Source organism: Lissotriton vulgaris, chromosome 2_1 (assembly GCF_964263255.1).
Source record: "Lissotriton vulgaris chromosome 2_1, aLisVul1.2, whole genome shotgun sequence".
NCBI classification, from domain to species: Eukaryota; Metazoa; Chordata; class Amphibia; order Caudata; family Salamandridae; genus Lissotriton; species Lissotriton vulgaris.
The window spans coordinates 357101434-357118463 of NC_141687.1; the positions used below are offsets into that span (position 1 = coordinate 357101434).

The 17030-nt window shown below is 44.9% G+C and overlaps 1 protein-coding gene across 1 annotated transcript in view; it reads left to right on the top strand.

The window, feature by feature from the left end:
• LOC147730338 (TLC domain-containing protein 1-like) overlaps nt 1–16785 on the top strand; it is an 80761-nt gene extending 63976 nt beyond the window's left edge. Inside the window, exons 3-4 of the mRNA XM_086955148.1 lie at nt 14125–14207; nt 15766–16785. Coding sequence (XP_086811274.1) covers nt 14125–14207; nt 15766–16164 — 482 coding nt within the window. The 3' untranslated portion in view covers nt 16165–16785. The remainder of the gene's footprint in view (nt 1–14124; nt 14208–15765) is intronic.
• The last annotated feature ends 245 nt before the right edge of the window (nt 16786–17030 follow it).

A 17030-nucleotide genomic window follows, 5' to 3' on the forward strand; every position in this document is an offset into this window, starting at 1 on the left:
TGAGGGATACTACTTGTAACAGTAGTGAGCAGCAGTGTGATTGTATGTAACCTTATGTGTAAGGGTGTGTAAGTGGCTATATGTGTGTACAAGTGGATTTGTGATTAGCTGTGTGAGTGAGTGAGACGCTGCGTGAGTGGCGGTATTGCCAAGTGAGTGGATGTGACAGTGACTGTTTGGATGAGTGTGGCGATGTAAGTGGCTCTAAGGGTAGGTAAGTAGGTGTGTAGTGACTATGGGTGAGTGAGTGGGGGTCGCACTGGCTGCATGAGTGAGTGACTCCATGTGTACGTGGCTGTATGAGTGAGTGAATTGCTGTTTGAGTTGGTGTTTGGTTAAATGAGTCAAGGGAGTGGCTGCACTGGAGAGTAAGTGTCTGTGAAGGGCTGTATGGGTAGGCGAACAGATGTGAGAGTGCTTGTATGGATCTGTGAATTTGTATGTAAGTGGTTGTGTGAGTGTGTGAGCACTTGTATGGGTGAGTGAGAGGCTGTGTGGAGAGGCTGTATGGGTGAGTGAGTGGGTGTGTGAGTGACTGTAGGTGAATAAGTGAGTGTGTAAGTAGCTGTATGGGCGATTGTGTGGCTATGTAAGTGGCTGTACGGGTGAGTGACTGGCTGTTTGAGTGGTTGTATGAGTGAGTGAATGTTTGTGTGAGTAGCCGAACGAGTGAGTGGGCGTTTGATTACTGGTAGGGGTCTGTGAATGGGTATGTAAGTGGCTGTGTGGAAATGGAAGTGAGTGTGTGACAATTTTTATGGGGAGGTGAGTGGTGTGTGAGTGGTTCTTAGGATGATGTCATCAGTGATGTCATTTAAGATGTCATGAGTGATGTCACTGACCATGTCATGAGTGATGTAATATGTGAGGTCATAAGCAGTGCATTGCGGGGGCGTACGTTATAGCTCAGGTAACTATAACTGCTGAATTTCACTGGTTTTGTACAAGTGAAATCTGAGCCTAACTATAACCTCCCTGTAACCTTTGTTTTTTCCAGTGAATTTTTAAGGCTTTTTGTAATTCTGTTTGCTAACTATAACCTCCCTATAACGTTTGTTGTTTTCAGTGAATTTTTAAGGTTTTTTAAATTCTACTTGCTAGCTATATCGACCTTGTAGCCTTTGTTTTTTTATTAGTCAGGTTTGCAGAGTTGTAAAGAAAAGTGGGCGGGCCTCTGATCAGCTCTCAGGAATCCTGCTGTGTGGGACTTATTGGAGGTAACAAAAGGGCTTGTTGGCCCCGAAGACTCTCAGCATCCATAGGAACTTCAGCCCCCAGCCAGCAGTGCTCCAGGAGGCACATTTGCAGGGTGGTGGAGAAAGAGGCCATGGTCTCCGAATACCTCCCAGCAATCCTGCTGCTTGGGACATACTAGATGTAACAGGAAGAGTAGTAGGCCCCCAAAGACCCTCTGGAGCCAAGGAGACTTCATCCCCCTACTATTAATGCACCAGGAGGCACTTTTACAGAGTGGTGGAGAAAAGGGTTGTGGCCTCCAAAGACCTCTCAGCAATCCCACTGAGTGGGACTTACTGGAGGTAACAGTAGGGCTTGTTGGCCCCCAAGGGCCCTCAGTATCTAAGGGGACTTCATCCCCCAACCAGCACAACGCCAGGAGGAACACTTGCAGAATAGTGGTGAAAGGTCCCGTGGCCTCCAGCGACTTGCCTGTATTTTTTTCCTATTTATTCGAGGAGGTGGGATGTTTGGCCCCCACTTCCCTAGACCAAGTTTGACCCGCTCCCACCCCGGTGGCCCGGCCTAATTTTTGGAAAAAATCCTTTATTAACTAAAAGGAAGGGGCCTGGCCTTTTAAAAAAAACACATTAAAAACCTAAAGGGAGGGGGGCCAAGCGGCCACCCTTTCCAGGTCAATTTCAGCCCCGAGACCCCCTTTCCCAGGGTCTGGACTTTATGTCGATGCCCTGGTCCAACCAAGGTCACCAACTTACAAGTCTTGCAGGATGCGGGGAAGCCCCAAAGGTCCTGCGGTCCCTGCCGGCACCCTGCCTCTGTGGGAGCCGCCATTGCTTCGACAAATACAGAGCTGCTAATATGCAGCTTCCTTTCTGACAAAGCAATGGTGCTCCGCTTTGAGCAAGTGAGAGCAAAATGCTCTCCCTTGCTTAAAGCGGAGCACGGTTTTCTATGGCTTAGTGGGAGCAGTAAAGCTCCCTCCAAGCTATAGCAAACACCTATGAACTGGCTTGGGCTATAGCAGGAGTCAGTCCAGGGGGGTTGCAATCCTCAGGCCCATCTTTGGCTCCTGGGGGGGGGGGGCTGAGCAGCCCCCCTCTTTTGCACTACACAGCCCTGGGGAGGTGGTGGTCCCCAGGGGTGCGGTGGGCCGCATGGCCCCTGTCTTAATTTATGAAGAGTTGCCCTAGGCAGGTTGCAGTCCCAGTGGCTGCCTGGGTACCCCATGGGCCTCCTGCACTAACTTAATTTTAGCCCTGTGCCATGCAGTTACCCAAAAGTAATGTTTTATTTTGCCTTGGTCAGGTGGCAGGCCCCTAGGCTGCATGGGAGGGGGCATAGCCCCCCATGCAATACCTCCACATTTTGATTCAAGGGGTAGGAAAAGGGCACTAGTCCCTAACTTCTGCATAAATGACCAATCACGCACCGGTCATCAGTCACTAAGTAGCCTGATACTGTTTAAATGGACACAGCAATTGAGACTTACAAATACCACCATATACATTTTCTGAGAATGATCAGTATTGTATAGATCGCTTTGTATAAAACAGCTGCACCTGTTATTATGATTAATTGTGTTGTCACGATTTAATTAATGTGCCTTGAACATTTCGTTTATATCTGTGATTTCAAATGTGCACTTACCCTTTGAAAGTCATGTAATGAAGGGATAGTCATGTGACCAAGACCACGGACCTGGCCGAAACACGTCGTCCTTTTATGCTGAACCAAAAATAAACTGCTGAACTGATCGAGTGGGTATATATATATATATATATATATATATATATATATATATATATATATATATATATATATATATATATATATATATATATATATATATATATATATATATATATATTTATTTAAGGTATGTACTCTCCATATCTCGGTTTTCCCTAGGGAAATGGGGTACAGCATGCAGAATTTTGCACTTTCTGTGCTGAATTGCGCATGTAATGGTAGTTCTGAACATTTTACATGCAGTCAGTTTCTGAGGGTTGACCTGACAAAATGGACAGCAGAAAAGTGCATCTTGGGTAATGTCTGCTAAATTCAGAATTCCAATGTGTGCAGAAATATATTTATTGATTGTATGAACCCAGTTGAAGATGCGTAGGTCTCAATCTGACTAATTGTGACTCCCTCTTCATGAAGTTCCTCTTATCAGTAGCCAGAACAATTCAAGTTTTTCTGGAAACTCATGTAATTCGATACAACTCTTAGAGTTGGTTTCACTGCATTCCACAACTTGGGGCCCTGGTTTCTCAGAGACCTGCCCCCGCAGAGGCACGAGGTGCGATGCTGCATTTTGTATGGACATTGCTCCTTTTACAAATGCCTTGTCCTTGGTGCAGAAAACTTTGGGCCATATTATCAAGCAAGGGCGATACATTATCACCGCTTTTCTCGTCAGGAAACTGCCGCTAAAGCGACGATAATGGGCTTGATATTATGCCCTTGTGAATTCCCATAGAAGTCCAGGTTCTTGTGTTAACCTGGGCTTCTATGGGAATTCACAAGGGCATATTATCAAGCCCATTATCGCCGCTTTAGCTGCAATTTTCTGCCGATAAATGCGGCGATAATGTATCGCCCTTTCTTCATAATATGGCCCTTTGTCCTTTCATCACCAGGCCTCGGCTAAATTTCAATTACACCTTAATAATGTGTCTAATTCAGGAATATCACGTTAAATTTGTTATGCGTGAACCTTGTGAACGATCAGAATGCGATTGGCTGTTGCTCGTTTTTTTATCACTATTTTTATAGCGCATAATGCATCCTTGCATCCAAAATATAAATAAGGACGCATTTTGTGCTAAGTTATAGCACTAAATGCAGATTACCATTTGTATAATTACTCATAATTTGGTGTTGTTTTACCCAAATTGTACAGAATTACATAAAAACATATTGAGTGAATTTCACACAGCCCCAGCATCCACCACATGCGAGCACTTATCAGCTATTTGAGGAGATTTAAACACCGGGCTGGAGGAAGTGTGTTTGGGGAGTGGGGAGAGTGTAGGAAGCAGTCATTGCTGTGGTGATTTCTGGATACAATCGAAATCTAGGGGCATATTATCAAGACAGGCGATAAAATTATCGCCATTTTAGCGGTAGAAAACTGCCGCTAAAACGCCGATAATGGGCTTGATAATATGCTCTATGGAATTCCAATTGAAGCCCATGTTAGATGTGAAGGACATCTAACATGGGCTTCAATTGGAATTCCATAGAACATATTATGAAGCCCATTATCGCTGTTTTAGCTGCAGTTTTCTGCCGCTAAAACTGCGATAATTTTATCGCCTGTCTTGATAATATGCCCCTTTGTATTTTATAGCAGCATGTTATTTCAGTGGGCTGAGACCGTACAGGCCCCCAGTTGAATTCCAGCAGGGCCAACAGAGGACATCATTATAAGTGCCCCGGGTAATTCTGGTGGGTTCTGGAATACAAATTGTGTTTTTTCACATAGATATTTTTTCAAGGTAATTCTGCAGGATTGGTAATAACTGATATTAGTGAGGGCATTTCGTAATGAGACCCGTTGCCTTTTAGATTCTTTATAATGTGGTGTACTCACACTTTTACACCATACCACAGGGAGCACATGGCGGCATATTATCAAGGATGGGCGTTAAAATTATCGCCACTTTAGCGGCCGTTTTCTGCCGCTTAAGCAGCAATAATTTTATTGCCGTGCTTGATAATATGCCCCATATAGGGACGTGCTTTTACCAGACAAGGGCCACAGCTGGAGGCATTGCGTGTATCTAACCACAACGCTACCGCGTTTTCCACGTGGCTATGAATTTGCTACACTTGTCAGAGAAACATTTATTTTGTGGAATTTTGTGACATCATTTTTCAGAGTTCAATAAAATAAACACCTTTTCCCAATAGCAAATTTAAATCATTAAAAATCCCAAATGTATTTTAAGTTACAAAAACCTGGGAACAATGAACGAATCATTCCGTCAAAATACACAGGGGCCTATTTACAAGCCCCTTGCGCCACCCTTACGTCACTTTTCCCATGTTAAAAATGACGCAAAAATGGAGCAAGGGGCTTGTAAATAGACCCCACAGTGCAGTGGTGCATCTCGTGAAGTGTATACCAGTCAAAGTAACAATCCCTCAAAATTCTTACCTCTGGCCCATCACTTAATACCAGAAACGCTTGAAACAGTCAGGCCCCACTCGCCGTGAGTCGGGGACAGCAGTATCCCTGCGTAAGGGTTTTGACATGAGCAATAATGAAACAGAGCAACAATTTCTGACAGAAATAAATAGCATAATTTCTAATCCATTAGTTTTATTGATTGCATTAATGACATCAGGCATTTCAAATTCAAATCCCCCATTCACTCAAATCATTATTAATGTCAAATCAATCAAAATCGAAAAACTCATTTTTTTTCTTATTAATGCAGCTATATTCACAAAAGCGCGTCAGGGAAGAAAACAGGTCGCATATAATCTATAGAAGACAACTTTATTATTACATTTTTAGCTCAAATGTGCCACCTAATGGCACAAATTCAAATTGGTCTTATTTAGCATTGCTTCATCGTAGAAGAAATACTGCAAGGACGTTTTTAGGTCGAGCAGACCTTACTCTCAATGCGTGAGCATTGAGAGTGTCTGCTCAGACTCTTTTGTCGCCCGTTATTGGGAATGAGGACACCAATCTGTTACGAGCGTTTTTCCTCGCAGTTTTCACCGCGGGAGCGCGCGTCTGACCCGCGCATGCGCAGAGTCCCCGCGCATGCGCAGAGTAACTCACAGCCCTTGCTCACACAGACGCAGGCAGGCAGCCCCCACCCCTCTGCATGCACGCACGCACGCACACACAGGCGAGCGCATGTACACGCAGGCACACACATACAGGCACACAGACACTCGCTCACACACACACACCCCCCTCCCCCACAGTCACACACACGCACGCACACATACAAAGCCCGCCCGCCCGCACTCGCACGCGCACATGCTTTCCCCCCCCCCGCCCCGCCCCGCTCAGCAACCCACTCACCGGCTTCCTTCGTGCGGCGGCTCTCCTCAGCTGCAGGGCCCGGCAGCAGGACTCTTCTTCCCTCCTTCGGCACCGGGGCGCAGGGTAGGCTCCTGCCTGCTCCGGTGCTCCAAACACGGCGGCTCCGTCCAATCGCGGCTCTTCCGTGGGAGGCGGGGTAGGCTCCCGCCCTCCTACTTCCTGTTTCCTGTTGTCGCGCCGGCCTGCCTGACTTCCTGGTCGCAGGCCGGCAGTGATTTGCGGTATTTATTTTTTAAGCACGAAATCAACACAAAGGTATTGGAGCGTTTTACACTAGCACCAGCTACATTACCCTCGCCGCAGCTGCTCCGTCGTCATTATTTACACGAGCACTACTTACATTCCCAACCCCTCGCCAAAACTGCTCTTTTTGACCTGCCCTGAACTCCACGCAAAGAGGCTGTACATATCAGAGACTAACTGCCACCTCACTCGGTTCTTGTCCACAACACCTCAGGTTGGGGCACTTTTCGCTGCTCTGGGGCTATCCCAGTAATTTAGTTTCCTTCTGTTTTTACGTCCGGTTTCATGTGTTGTTGTAGCCTTGGCTCACTTTCTACGTCTTCATGGACTTGCACCATGAGCACACAGTGTGCGCCACAGGTCCTCGTGTATACATGCACTATTGTGACTCTCAGAGCTGCACTCCCATCACATCGTGGCGCATGCTCCTCTTTTTTTTTTTATGACTTCCCCTCAGCTCCAAAGTCGGCAGTCTGGCTGTGAGACTACATCCTCTCCCCAAGGCATGGTTCTAATGTGAGCATGGAGCCCGTGTGGCTTTCATTTTAACACAACATCCCTGTAGCTTAGATTTCATAAGCACGGCGCCCGCTTCATGGATGCCGCGCATTATCTTTCAGCTTTTTTCTAATCAAGAAGGTAGCGTGTGTGATTTGGCCGGTTGCACAGTATTTATTTTAGCAAAACTGCATCTGTGTAACTTTTATTAGCATAGCGCTGCTGCACAGACGCCTTGTGTTAGGTTTCTGTTAATTTTTTTTAATAAATCAAAAAGGTATACATACGGATCCAATCGTGCTAAGGTTTTCTTTGAAGCAAAACACCCCCTTCGCCTCCCCCCTTTCTGATTATACCCATAGGTTTTTGTGGTGCCAGTCAGCCTGCCATTGAGATCGTGATCCCTACCTGTTTACAGTGGAAAAGAGTGGCCCCTGCACTGTGGTCTTATGTAGCGAACTAGGTGCCGTTCAGTGAACAGTTTCTCCCCTGCATGCAGCCCTTAGTGACTTGTTTTTATTTTTTATTTACATCTTAAATAATGGCGGTCAAGCATCTAGTCCTGTGCGGCTTGTTTTAAATTTCTCACACTCTGTTTGTGATCTCCCTCCTCCCTCTCTCCCCCCCCTGCTCTGCCCTCCTAGTATTAACCCCCCAGGACGAATGTTATCTCCATCTCTGATGGTGCCAGAGACTCTCGAGCAGACTGTAACATCTGGGCCGAGCATGCAATAGCCCTCCCTCGGGAAACTGAGCCCCTTCTCCGAGCCACAGGCCCGACCCTTCACACCCCCCCACACACACACAACCCCCCCCCCACACACAACTAACCACACACACACAAGTCCTCAGCAGATACACGCAACCCCCCACACACACAACCTCCCACACACACACAACCCCACACACACAACCCCACACATACGCACACAGACAACACCCCCACACACAACCCCACACAGACAACCCCCCCACACACAACCCCACAAACCCGCTACAGCAATGCCGAGAGCTTGTGCTATGTGCGGGGTCATGACATTCCCTTTAAAGTTCCAGTTTCACGAGTCACTAGAAGGCTTTAGTTTTCCATGTGACCTATGAGCTGGCTGTGACTTCTCAGAATTTCTTGCATGAGTGCCACCACATGAGTATTTGGCGGCTTTCAGCTGCTCATGTAATTCTCAGAGTAGACATGCACTCTTACGCAGCGACCCTCATGCTCTCTCCTTTTAAAATGAAGCAATCTTCACCGGCTGCATTTGGCTTCCACAGGACATGGGAGTACTTCATTTGGAAAGAAAGCTGTCTTTAGCGAGTCGATGTGCGCCATGTCTCACCTGTTTTACACATTTTTTAGGTTAATACACATTCATTTTTTATTTCAAACATTTTTTCTAACACGGAGCGTAGACACTGCTGACTTCGACTTCCAGAAAGTAATGGGTGATTTTTAAACAAGTGGATAAGATAAGAGGTTCTTGGCAGATCAATGCAATTTTTTTTCCTGCAGCCTTCCTTTTGCTATGTGCGGGGTCATGACATTCCCACACACACAACCCCCCCCACACATACACCCCCCCACACACACAAACACACAACCACACACTCACAACCCAACACACACAGCCACACACACACACAACCACACACATACCCACACACACCACACACAGCCCCACACACACACACAACCCCACACCCACACAGCCCCACACACACACAACCCCACACACAACCGCACACACACACAACCACACACACATACCCACACCCACACAAACACAACCCCCACCCACAACCCCACTCACACACACACAACCCCACACACACACACAACCGCACGCAACCCCACACACACACACACACAACCCCACACACAAACACAACCCCACACACAAACACAACCCCACAGACACATAACCCCCCCACACACACAACCACACCCCAGAATAGCAAAACATAGCACAGCAACACAAAACATAGCATAACAAAACAAAGCATAGCATGGCATATCATAACAAAACACAACACAGGATAGTATAACAAAACATAGCATAGCATAACAAAATAAAGCATAGCATAACGCAACAAAACATAGCATAGCATAACAAAACATAACATAACAAAACACAACGAAACATACCATAATAAAGCACGGCATAACAAAAACAAAACATAGAATAACATAAAACATAGCATAACAAAACATAGCATAACAAAACATAGCATAACAAAACATAGCATAGCATAACAAAATAAAGCAAAGCATAGCATAATACAACAAAGCATAGCATAACAAATCATAGCACAGCATAACAAAACAGCATAGCATAACAAAACACAACAAAACCTAGTATAACAAAACATAGATTAGCAAAACAAAACATAGCGTAGCATAACAAAGCACAGCATAACAAAACAAAACAGCATAGCATAACAAAACACAACAAAACCTAGCATAACAAAACATAGCATGGCATAACAAAACAAAGCATGGCATATCATAACAAAACACAACAAAACATAGCATAACAACTTTTGCACTCACTCTATCTATCGCCATCACTCTATCTATCTATCTATCTATCTATCTATCTATCTATCTATCTATCTATCTATCTATCTATCTATCTATCTATCTCCCTCACTATATCTATCTGTCTGTCTATCTAACGCCATCACTCTATCTATCGCCCTCCCTCACTCTATCGCCCTCACTCTATCTATCGCCCTCACTCTATCTATCGCATCACCACAGCATCACTCAGGGGCACCACAACATCACTATGCGCTACCACCGCATCAGTCTGTGCAACCATTCAACAACAACTGGTTGAAATATGTTCTCTCAATCTTTCAAGCTTTATTACAAATGTCACAAAAATAAGTTAATATTTCACTTCTGTTGTTGGAATTTCATCACAATAAAATACACTGAACATAATCTTCACAAAAGTTATTTACAAAAGTTTAAGCTATTGCCATTATAAATTACAAGAACTTTTATTTAAGTATTCATTCTTAAATTTTTTTTTAAAGCCATTGTTATTTGACATATCAATACATCTAAGTCACGTAATTACAACACATATTGCATTACAAATGCTATAGGTGTCACATTTGCGAAAGTTATAACTATTGGCATTGTAAATGACAAAGCTATTAATTTCGCTATTTTCAAAACCAACACATAAATAAAAAAATTGTCATTTACAATACCAATAGCTCAAACTTTCCTAATGCGAGACCTATTGCATTGCAAATGCTTGTTTATTTTATTTTTTTCTCCACTAGGAGCGTCGCCCCACTGCTCTAAGAGCAGAGCAAGGTAAAAAAAATGATAATAGCAGAACATTATTATTTTTAGTCGGCCACGTTATTATTTTATTTTTAGTCTGCCTTTAAGCTCCATGTTAGGGCAGGGCGGGGCTAGGCTCGCGTGACATGAGCAGGGGGTGAGTGATGGCTGCACCATAAGTTCGCATGATGGTTTGGCCAGCTGTCTTGGGCTGGCCAAACCATCGTGTTACTTTGCATGTCTTGGGCCAGCCAAACCATCATGCGCACTTTGTATGTTCTACACCAGCTGTATTATACAGCCTGGGTTGGAGAACATCCCCAGGTCCAAAGTCCCTCTCTGAGTGCTGAACCTCAGCACTCAGACTAATCACAATGCTGCTGTAATGCAGCGTCGTGATTGGCTAGGGGAGTTTGGGAGCCTGGGTGCTTCCGGGAGGCAGGATACCGCACGGACAGAGGAGAGGTGATTGCTGGCAACCCATAGGTAAGTCTTTTTTTTTCTATACCTCCTACCCCCATCCCCACCCCCTCACTCGCCACCGTCCCCTACCAGCCGCCACTGAGGAAAACCAAAAGAAACACCACTTCCATGTTACAGTCAGTTGTTCACATGTTCTCTTCAAACATCAGCTTTTGTCTCCATAAACCCTCTATTTATTAAATGGTCCTAACATTTTTGTAAAGTGCATCAACAAGCCCCAGTCTGGAGAGAAAGCGGAGCGTGTATTTGTAGTGGCTCTGCAGCAAAGCATAGCTAACCTGTGTCCACTGGGTATGATACTGGAATATTGTGGCCTAAATACCATCCCATTGGAGCTAATGCTAGAAGCATGTATACACAATCAGTTGATATATTTTGTAAACTATATTTAGGCCACAATATTTGTGTGACCATTTTGTCAATATGATCAACATTCTTTCATACAGCTGCAACTAACACTGCGTCGAGAATCGATCAAACCATTGAATGTAGGAGATAAGCATCTTATATTTAGAGGAATATATTGGCAGCCACTATAGACAGACCTTTGCAAGGCTACTGCAGAAGGTGTTGTCATTGCTCTGCTGGCAGACCGTCCGCCCCTTGTTCCTCTGGCGGGATAGTTGGTTGAATTAAATGTACATTGCTGAGAAGTGTGGGGATCTGCAGGTCTCAAATACATCATTCCATGTCGGCACCATTAAAACTGGGTCATATTTACAGCACTGGTAAATGGCGCAAGCACTCAGAAATAAGTTATTATCATGCCCTGATTCTTTTGAGAGTGCGACAGCTTCAACCATTACCCATATGTCACGTGGGCGCCTGCTTTAAGTGCCATGCCTATCTTTACCAAGACCCACAGTGGTTAATCCAGCCGAAGGTAAGTGTGTTTGGCCACACAGAGAACCCCTCTTTAGATAACCAAATGGGGCAGCTACTCAGAGGAGGCCATGCATATACATGATCAGTTCCTGCTCTGCAGCGAGTGACTTGTGCTTGTTGAGGGTCACTGGAACATGAACTGTTTTTTTTTTACTCCACCAATGTAGCTCTGTTGGTGCCAGAACCATGCCTTTTCAGGGCCTGACACTTCCAGAATAGCAACAGTGGTCAAACACCCAAAGGATTCTGACCTTAGGGCTGATTATGCATATCGCTGAAGCTGCTGAAAGCCTGCTGGTTAGTCATTACCAACATCTCCCTATTAACCGAGTAAAGGCAGATGCCAAATGAACAGTAGCTCCCTGTATTACACCCTCTTACTGCTCTTCAGCACTTCCTGAAGCCGATGAACTCACGTGCAAAACAAGGCTAGAGACTCTGGCAACTGACCCAAAAACCTACGGCAAATAAGTCTGAGTTATGTGTAGTGGCTGTGACTGCAGGGGACTCGAGTCTGATGCCAGAATCCTGAAATGAGTTTATTCTTGTGTGAAGCTCTGTAAATAACTGGAAATATTTGAGAGGTCTATGATTCATCATCTGGGGTATACACTCCATGTATGCTCAAAGCCTCTCCGCTCATAATGTTTCAGAGTTTTGGTAAAATAAGCCATAACTCTTTCTTCGAGACAATTTCACTTCCAAATTTGGGCAGACATCTATTTCTTCTAAGAAAGAAAGAGGTAGCCTGTTGCTCGCCCACCGAGACAGATTGATATAATTTTACATAATCCAGAGCACTACACAAAGTACAGTCAATCCGATCTGCCTGTTTCATAGACCAACTTTAATTCACAAGTTAATCCAATCGAAGAAATATGTTAACACGCAGTTCAAGGCCGACACATGTTTCGTTGTGATGACGACTTTTTCAAGGCTCCTGAGCTCTAGCGGTTGATGCAGAGAGGGTAGGTCACGTGTATAGATTTACGAAAACTATCCAAGAATGTCCTGGGTTCCTCAAGGACTTATATATTTCAGGAAAGGTCTGAAGTTTAATTTTGGAAAAGGGGGTGGTGATGGACAGAGTTTCTGAATGATGCAGAATACTCCTACCCAGTCAAGAGATCGGGCTTTAATCCATCACCATTTTTTAGCTCACTGCACCATCCCAGCTCAGAACCTGGCTATATGCAAATTAGACTGTTCCTGTCCCAGAGCATCATGGGGACAGGGCAAACCAAACTACCAAGCCAATTCTTGTACTGGGAAGGAAACAAGCTTCCGGGGACCGGTTTCTGGCATCACAGCCTACGTCGGCCCGGCTTGCTTGAATCCTGATGGTGCAATGAGCAAGGGACTCACGTCTGAGTATACCCTCCCACACTTAGTGTGGATAAAATCGATTTTGGAAAGGGGGTGGTGATGGACAGAGTTTCTGAATGATGCAGAATACTCCTACCCAGTCAAGAGATCAGGGCTTTAATCCATCACCGTTTTTTAGCTCACTGCACCATCCCAGCTCAGAACCTGGCTATATGCAAATTAGACTGTCCCTGTCCCAGAGCATCATGGGAACAGGGCAAACCAAACTACCAAGCCAATTCTTATACTGGGAAGGAAACAAGCTTCCGGGGACCGGTTTCTGGCATCACAGCCTTCGTCGGGCCGGCTTGCTTGAATCCTGATGGTGCAATGAGCAAGGGACTCACGTCTGAGTATACCCTCCCTCACTTAGTGTGGATAAAATCGATTTTGGAAAAGGGGGTGGTGATGGACAGAGTTTCTGAATGATGCAGAATACTCCTACCCAGTCAAGAGATCAGGGCTTTAATCCATCACCGTTTTTTAGCTCACTGCACCATCCCAGCTCAGAACATGGCTATATGCAAATTAGACTGTTCCTGTCCCAGAGCATCATGGGAACAGGGCAAACCAAACTACCAAGCCAATTCTTATACTGGGAAGGAAAGAAAGTTCCGGGGACCGGTTTCTGGCATCACTGAAGTTTAAACAGACCGAGAGGATTGTTGTTATCCAGGGTTCTTTCACAGGTGGGCTTTCAAGAATCAATATTCTTTCTTGTTCTTCAGACAGTTGCTGTAGGGTAACAAGACTTCTAATCTGCCTGCACCATCGTAATGACAAAATGAAGTGGTGTGCCCAGTCCTCTGGCACACCACCAATATTGATTCTTGAAAGCCCACCTTTGAAAGAACCTTGGATAACAACAATCGTGACCGACCCTCTGCATCGACTGCTAGAGCTCAAGAGGAGGCTAGGAGGGAAGCCATGGAGAAGGTTCAGATAAACACAAATTATTAAATAATGACAGTACATATAAACTGTACATATAACCTGTTTGTATTGACGGTCTTTGGTGGGCTGAAAATCTGTCTGGGAAAAGTCACCATCAGCAATTTAATGGTGTTTCTTCTCTTTTCCGCAGGATATTTCTACATGGATGCAGCTGACATCATTTTAAGTGGGCAGGCCAGCGCTTCCTGGGAGTTCCTGTTCCACCACGCACTGGTAACTACCCAGATGGGGCAGCGGGTAGTAAAGACACTCTTAGTTTATCTTCCAAAGTTTTAAAAAAGAAATGTTAGGATCCTTTCCACTAATGCGCTGTATCATAGTTCCTTGATACAACTCTGATTCAATCTCTTTATTCTGTCCAAGCTACCTAAACTTTTACTTCCTGCAACCTCCGCTTTATCACACCTGTTTCACTCTCTGCTGGTACCTGATCTTGCATAATTATTGCATATTTAAGTTGGCATGCTTCCTCTCAAGTAGTTTTTGTGAAATCCACACTTAAACACTTGTTCCCACTACCTAGCTATCAATTTCTCTTTTCCAAATTCCTAACAAGGTCTACAGTCTTTCGTATACAACCAGCTCTCTTAGTGCCTAAATCATCACTGTCTACTTTCTCCTCTGCTATCTGATTTTTGCTATGCGCGCTCCACCAAAACTGTACTTATTCTGTAACTAATTCCCACATTTCACCTCTACACTAAAATATTCCTTCTGATTCGCCTGTACTTACCTGCAGCATTCGACACAGTTGATCACATTGCACTTCAGACCATTCTCTCCCCAATTGTAATTTTTGATCAGGGCTCAGCATGTGACCTGTTTAATGAGGCAGGCATAAGGTTTTGACGCAATGGTGTCCTAGAATAGGCGCACTGAAATCTTATAGACTTCAATGCGCCACTTCTATGAGGCTTTTATGTGGGGGAACACCCATCCTGCATACATTACACCTGGCACAGGTATAATGTGGTGCAGGGGTTTACAAAGTGGCGCCTCAACCTAGATACGCCACTTTGTGTAAATAGGGTGCAATGGGGCGCATTTTATACAACACCGGTGCATCACAAAAAAAGACACACCAGCAGAATAAAAGTGTTGCAAGGGCGCATAAATAAGCCTTTGAGTTTTTAAAACTAATCTAGGGTCCCTGCTCCTAGAAGAGGTTGTTATGGCATTTGACCATAAGGGCAATCAACACGTTCACTTGACTCTGTGCTACAAAGAAGAGGGCCCAGGGTTCCTGAATTTCCTTCTATTGCTCTTGAGAGTAATGCCAGTTGTTAGTCTGATTCCTTAAGGAAGGTACCTTAGTCCATAATATTAAAGCCAATGATAAAGGTTTTTTTGTAATCCCTAACACTATGGGGTGGTGTTAGGATCCCTAAGTCATCTGAAGCTTTGGGGGTGACAGGGAAGTTTAAAGCAGATGACTGCTGACAGTGGGGTCAATAGCTGCAGGCAGAGCTCAGTTGGATTACTGCTTCACCCTCAGGTGGGAAAAAACCAGATTACTGCCACTCGTTGGCATTATTCTAGCTACATTAATGTGCATCTACACATGACGGGACCCAGATATCTGTCACTTTTCACTATTCAGTTCTAAGGCCAACTAAGGGTCTTATGTTTGGTGTGTGATACCACAGTGGTGTCCACTTATGACAAAATGTGAATTGATGTAATTCAGGAGGACCTACTGCTCTGATGTAAAGACACTAAGATCCAAGTTTAGTCTACTGTCTCTTAATGTGCCATTTCTGTTCTCTCTCAGGTCATTTCCTGTTTCACCTTCGCAGCTTTCACTGGGCTCTACGTGGCAGGCACCACCGTGGCCCTCTTTGTGGAGGTGAACAGCGTCTTTCTGCACACCCGCCTCCTGCTGAAGCTCAGTGATGCCCAAAACTCAGCCCTGTACAGGGTGAACCGCTACCTGAACATGCTGACCTTCATTACCTTCAGGTTAGGTGCCCACGTGTTCCTCACCTGGTACCTTCTGGCGAACTTCTGGATATTGCCGCACAGTACCTTCTTTTTGGGCTCCATGACCGCCATCAACATCGTTATCCTCGTCTACTTCTACCGTCTCGTTCGGGCAGACTTCTTTCCTCGATCGAGAAAACAGGAACATGCCAGGGGAGGCTATGACGAGAAAAAATTCCTGACTGATTGAATGACAGCATGAGCTCAACATCTGGAGCAGGCAGTGGCTCCAAGGAGCCGGGTGAAATGGGTGCAAGGTACAGGAGGTAACACAAGGAGCCATAAGCGAAGGCGTGGCAAGTCCAGGAAGGATCATTGGAATGAGGAAGGAACTGTGAAGGTATCGAGTCTTGGACGGTTGATGGTATCACTGGGTTTAAAAACTGAGGGGGCACATTAGTCTGCAATGTCTGGGGTTTCAAGAAGCAAAGCCATAGAAACAAACGGCACTAATAACCAGGTGCCACCGGCTATTCGAATAAAGGGAGAATGACAAAGTTACATTGTTTATAAAGAAGTATGGGGGGAGTTCAATCAAAAGCATATTGGAAACATCAGTGGCACATAGAGGAGCCCTGGACTTGCATTATTGCTGCACAGACAGACCTCAGACTCTTACTAGTTGCAGAATGATGGCCCCCAAGCTCATATGGATATCCAAAACAACCCCGCCAACTAGGGGTACTTCGCATTCATAATAACCTCAGCCTTGCCAATGACACCAGAGGACCTGGAGATGCATCTTTAAATATTGTCAGAACTTAGAATATTTGTAATAATGATATTAAAATAAATGCTAATTTTATTTTAATAGCGATTCTTATTTTCACTGGGGGTTGGGGGGTGTTATGTCAGGGAGACCGGATGAGAGTATTCTATACCCTCTGAGGCGCTGAGACGTCCTCTGATGCCCTGACTCAAGGCTCTCAAACTGACAACCTGGAAACTATCACAGTTATACCAGGAACCCATCACAGTGACACCAGGAAACCATCACAGTGATCCTATCAGACTATCACACTGACAGCTGACTACTGCATCTATTAAACCAAGATC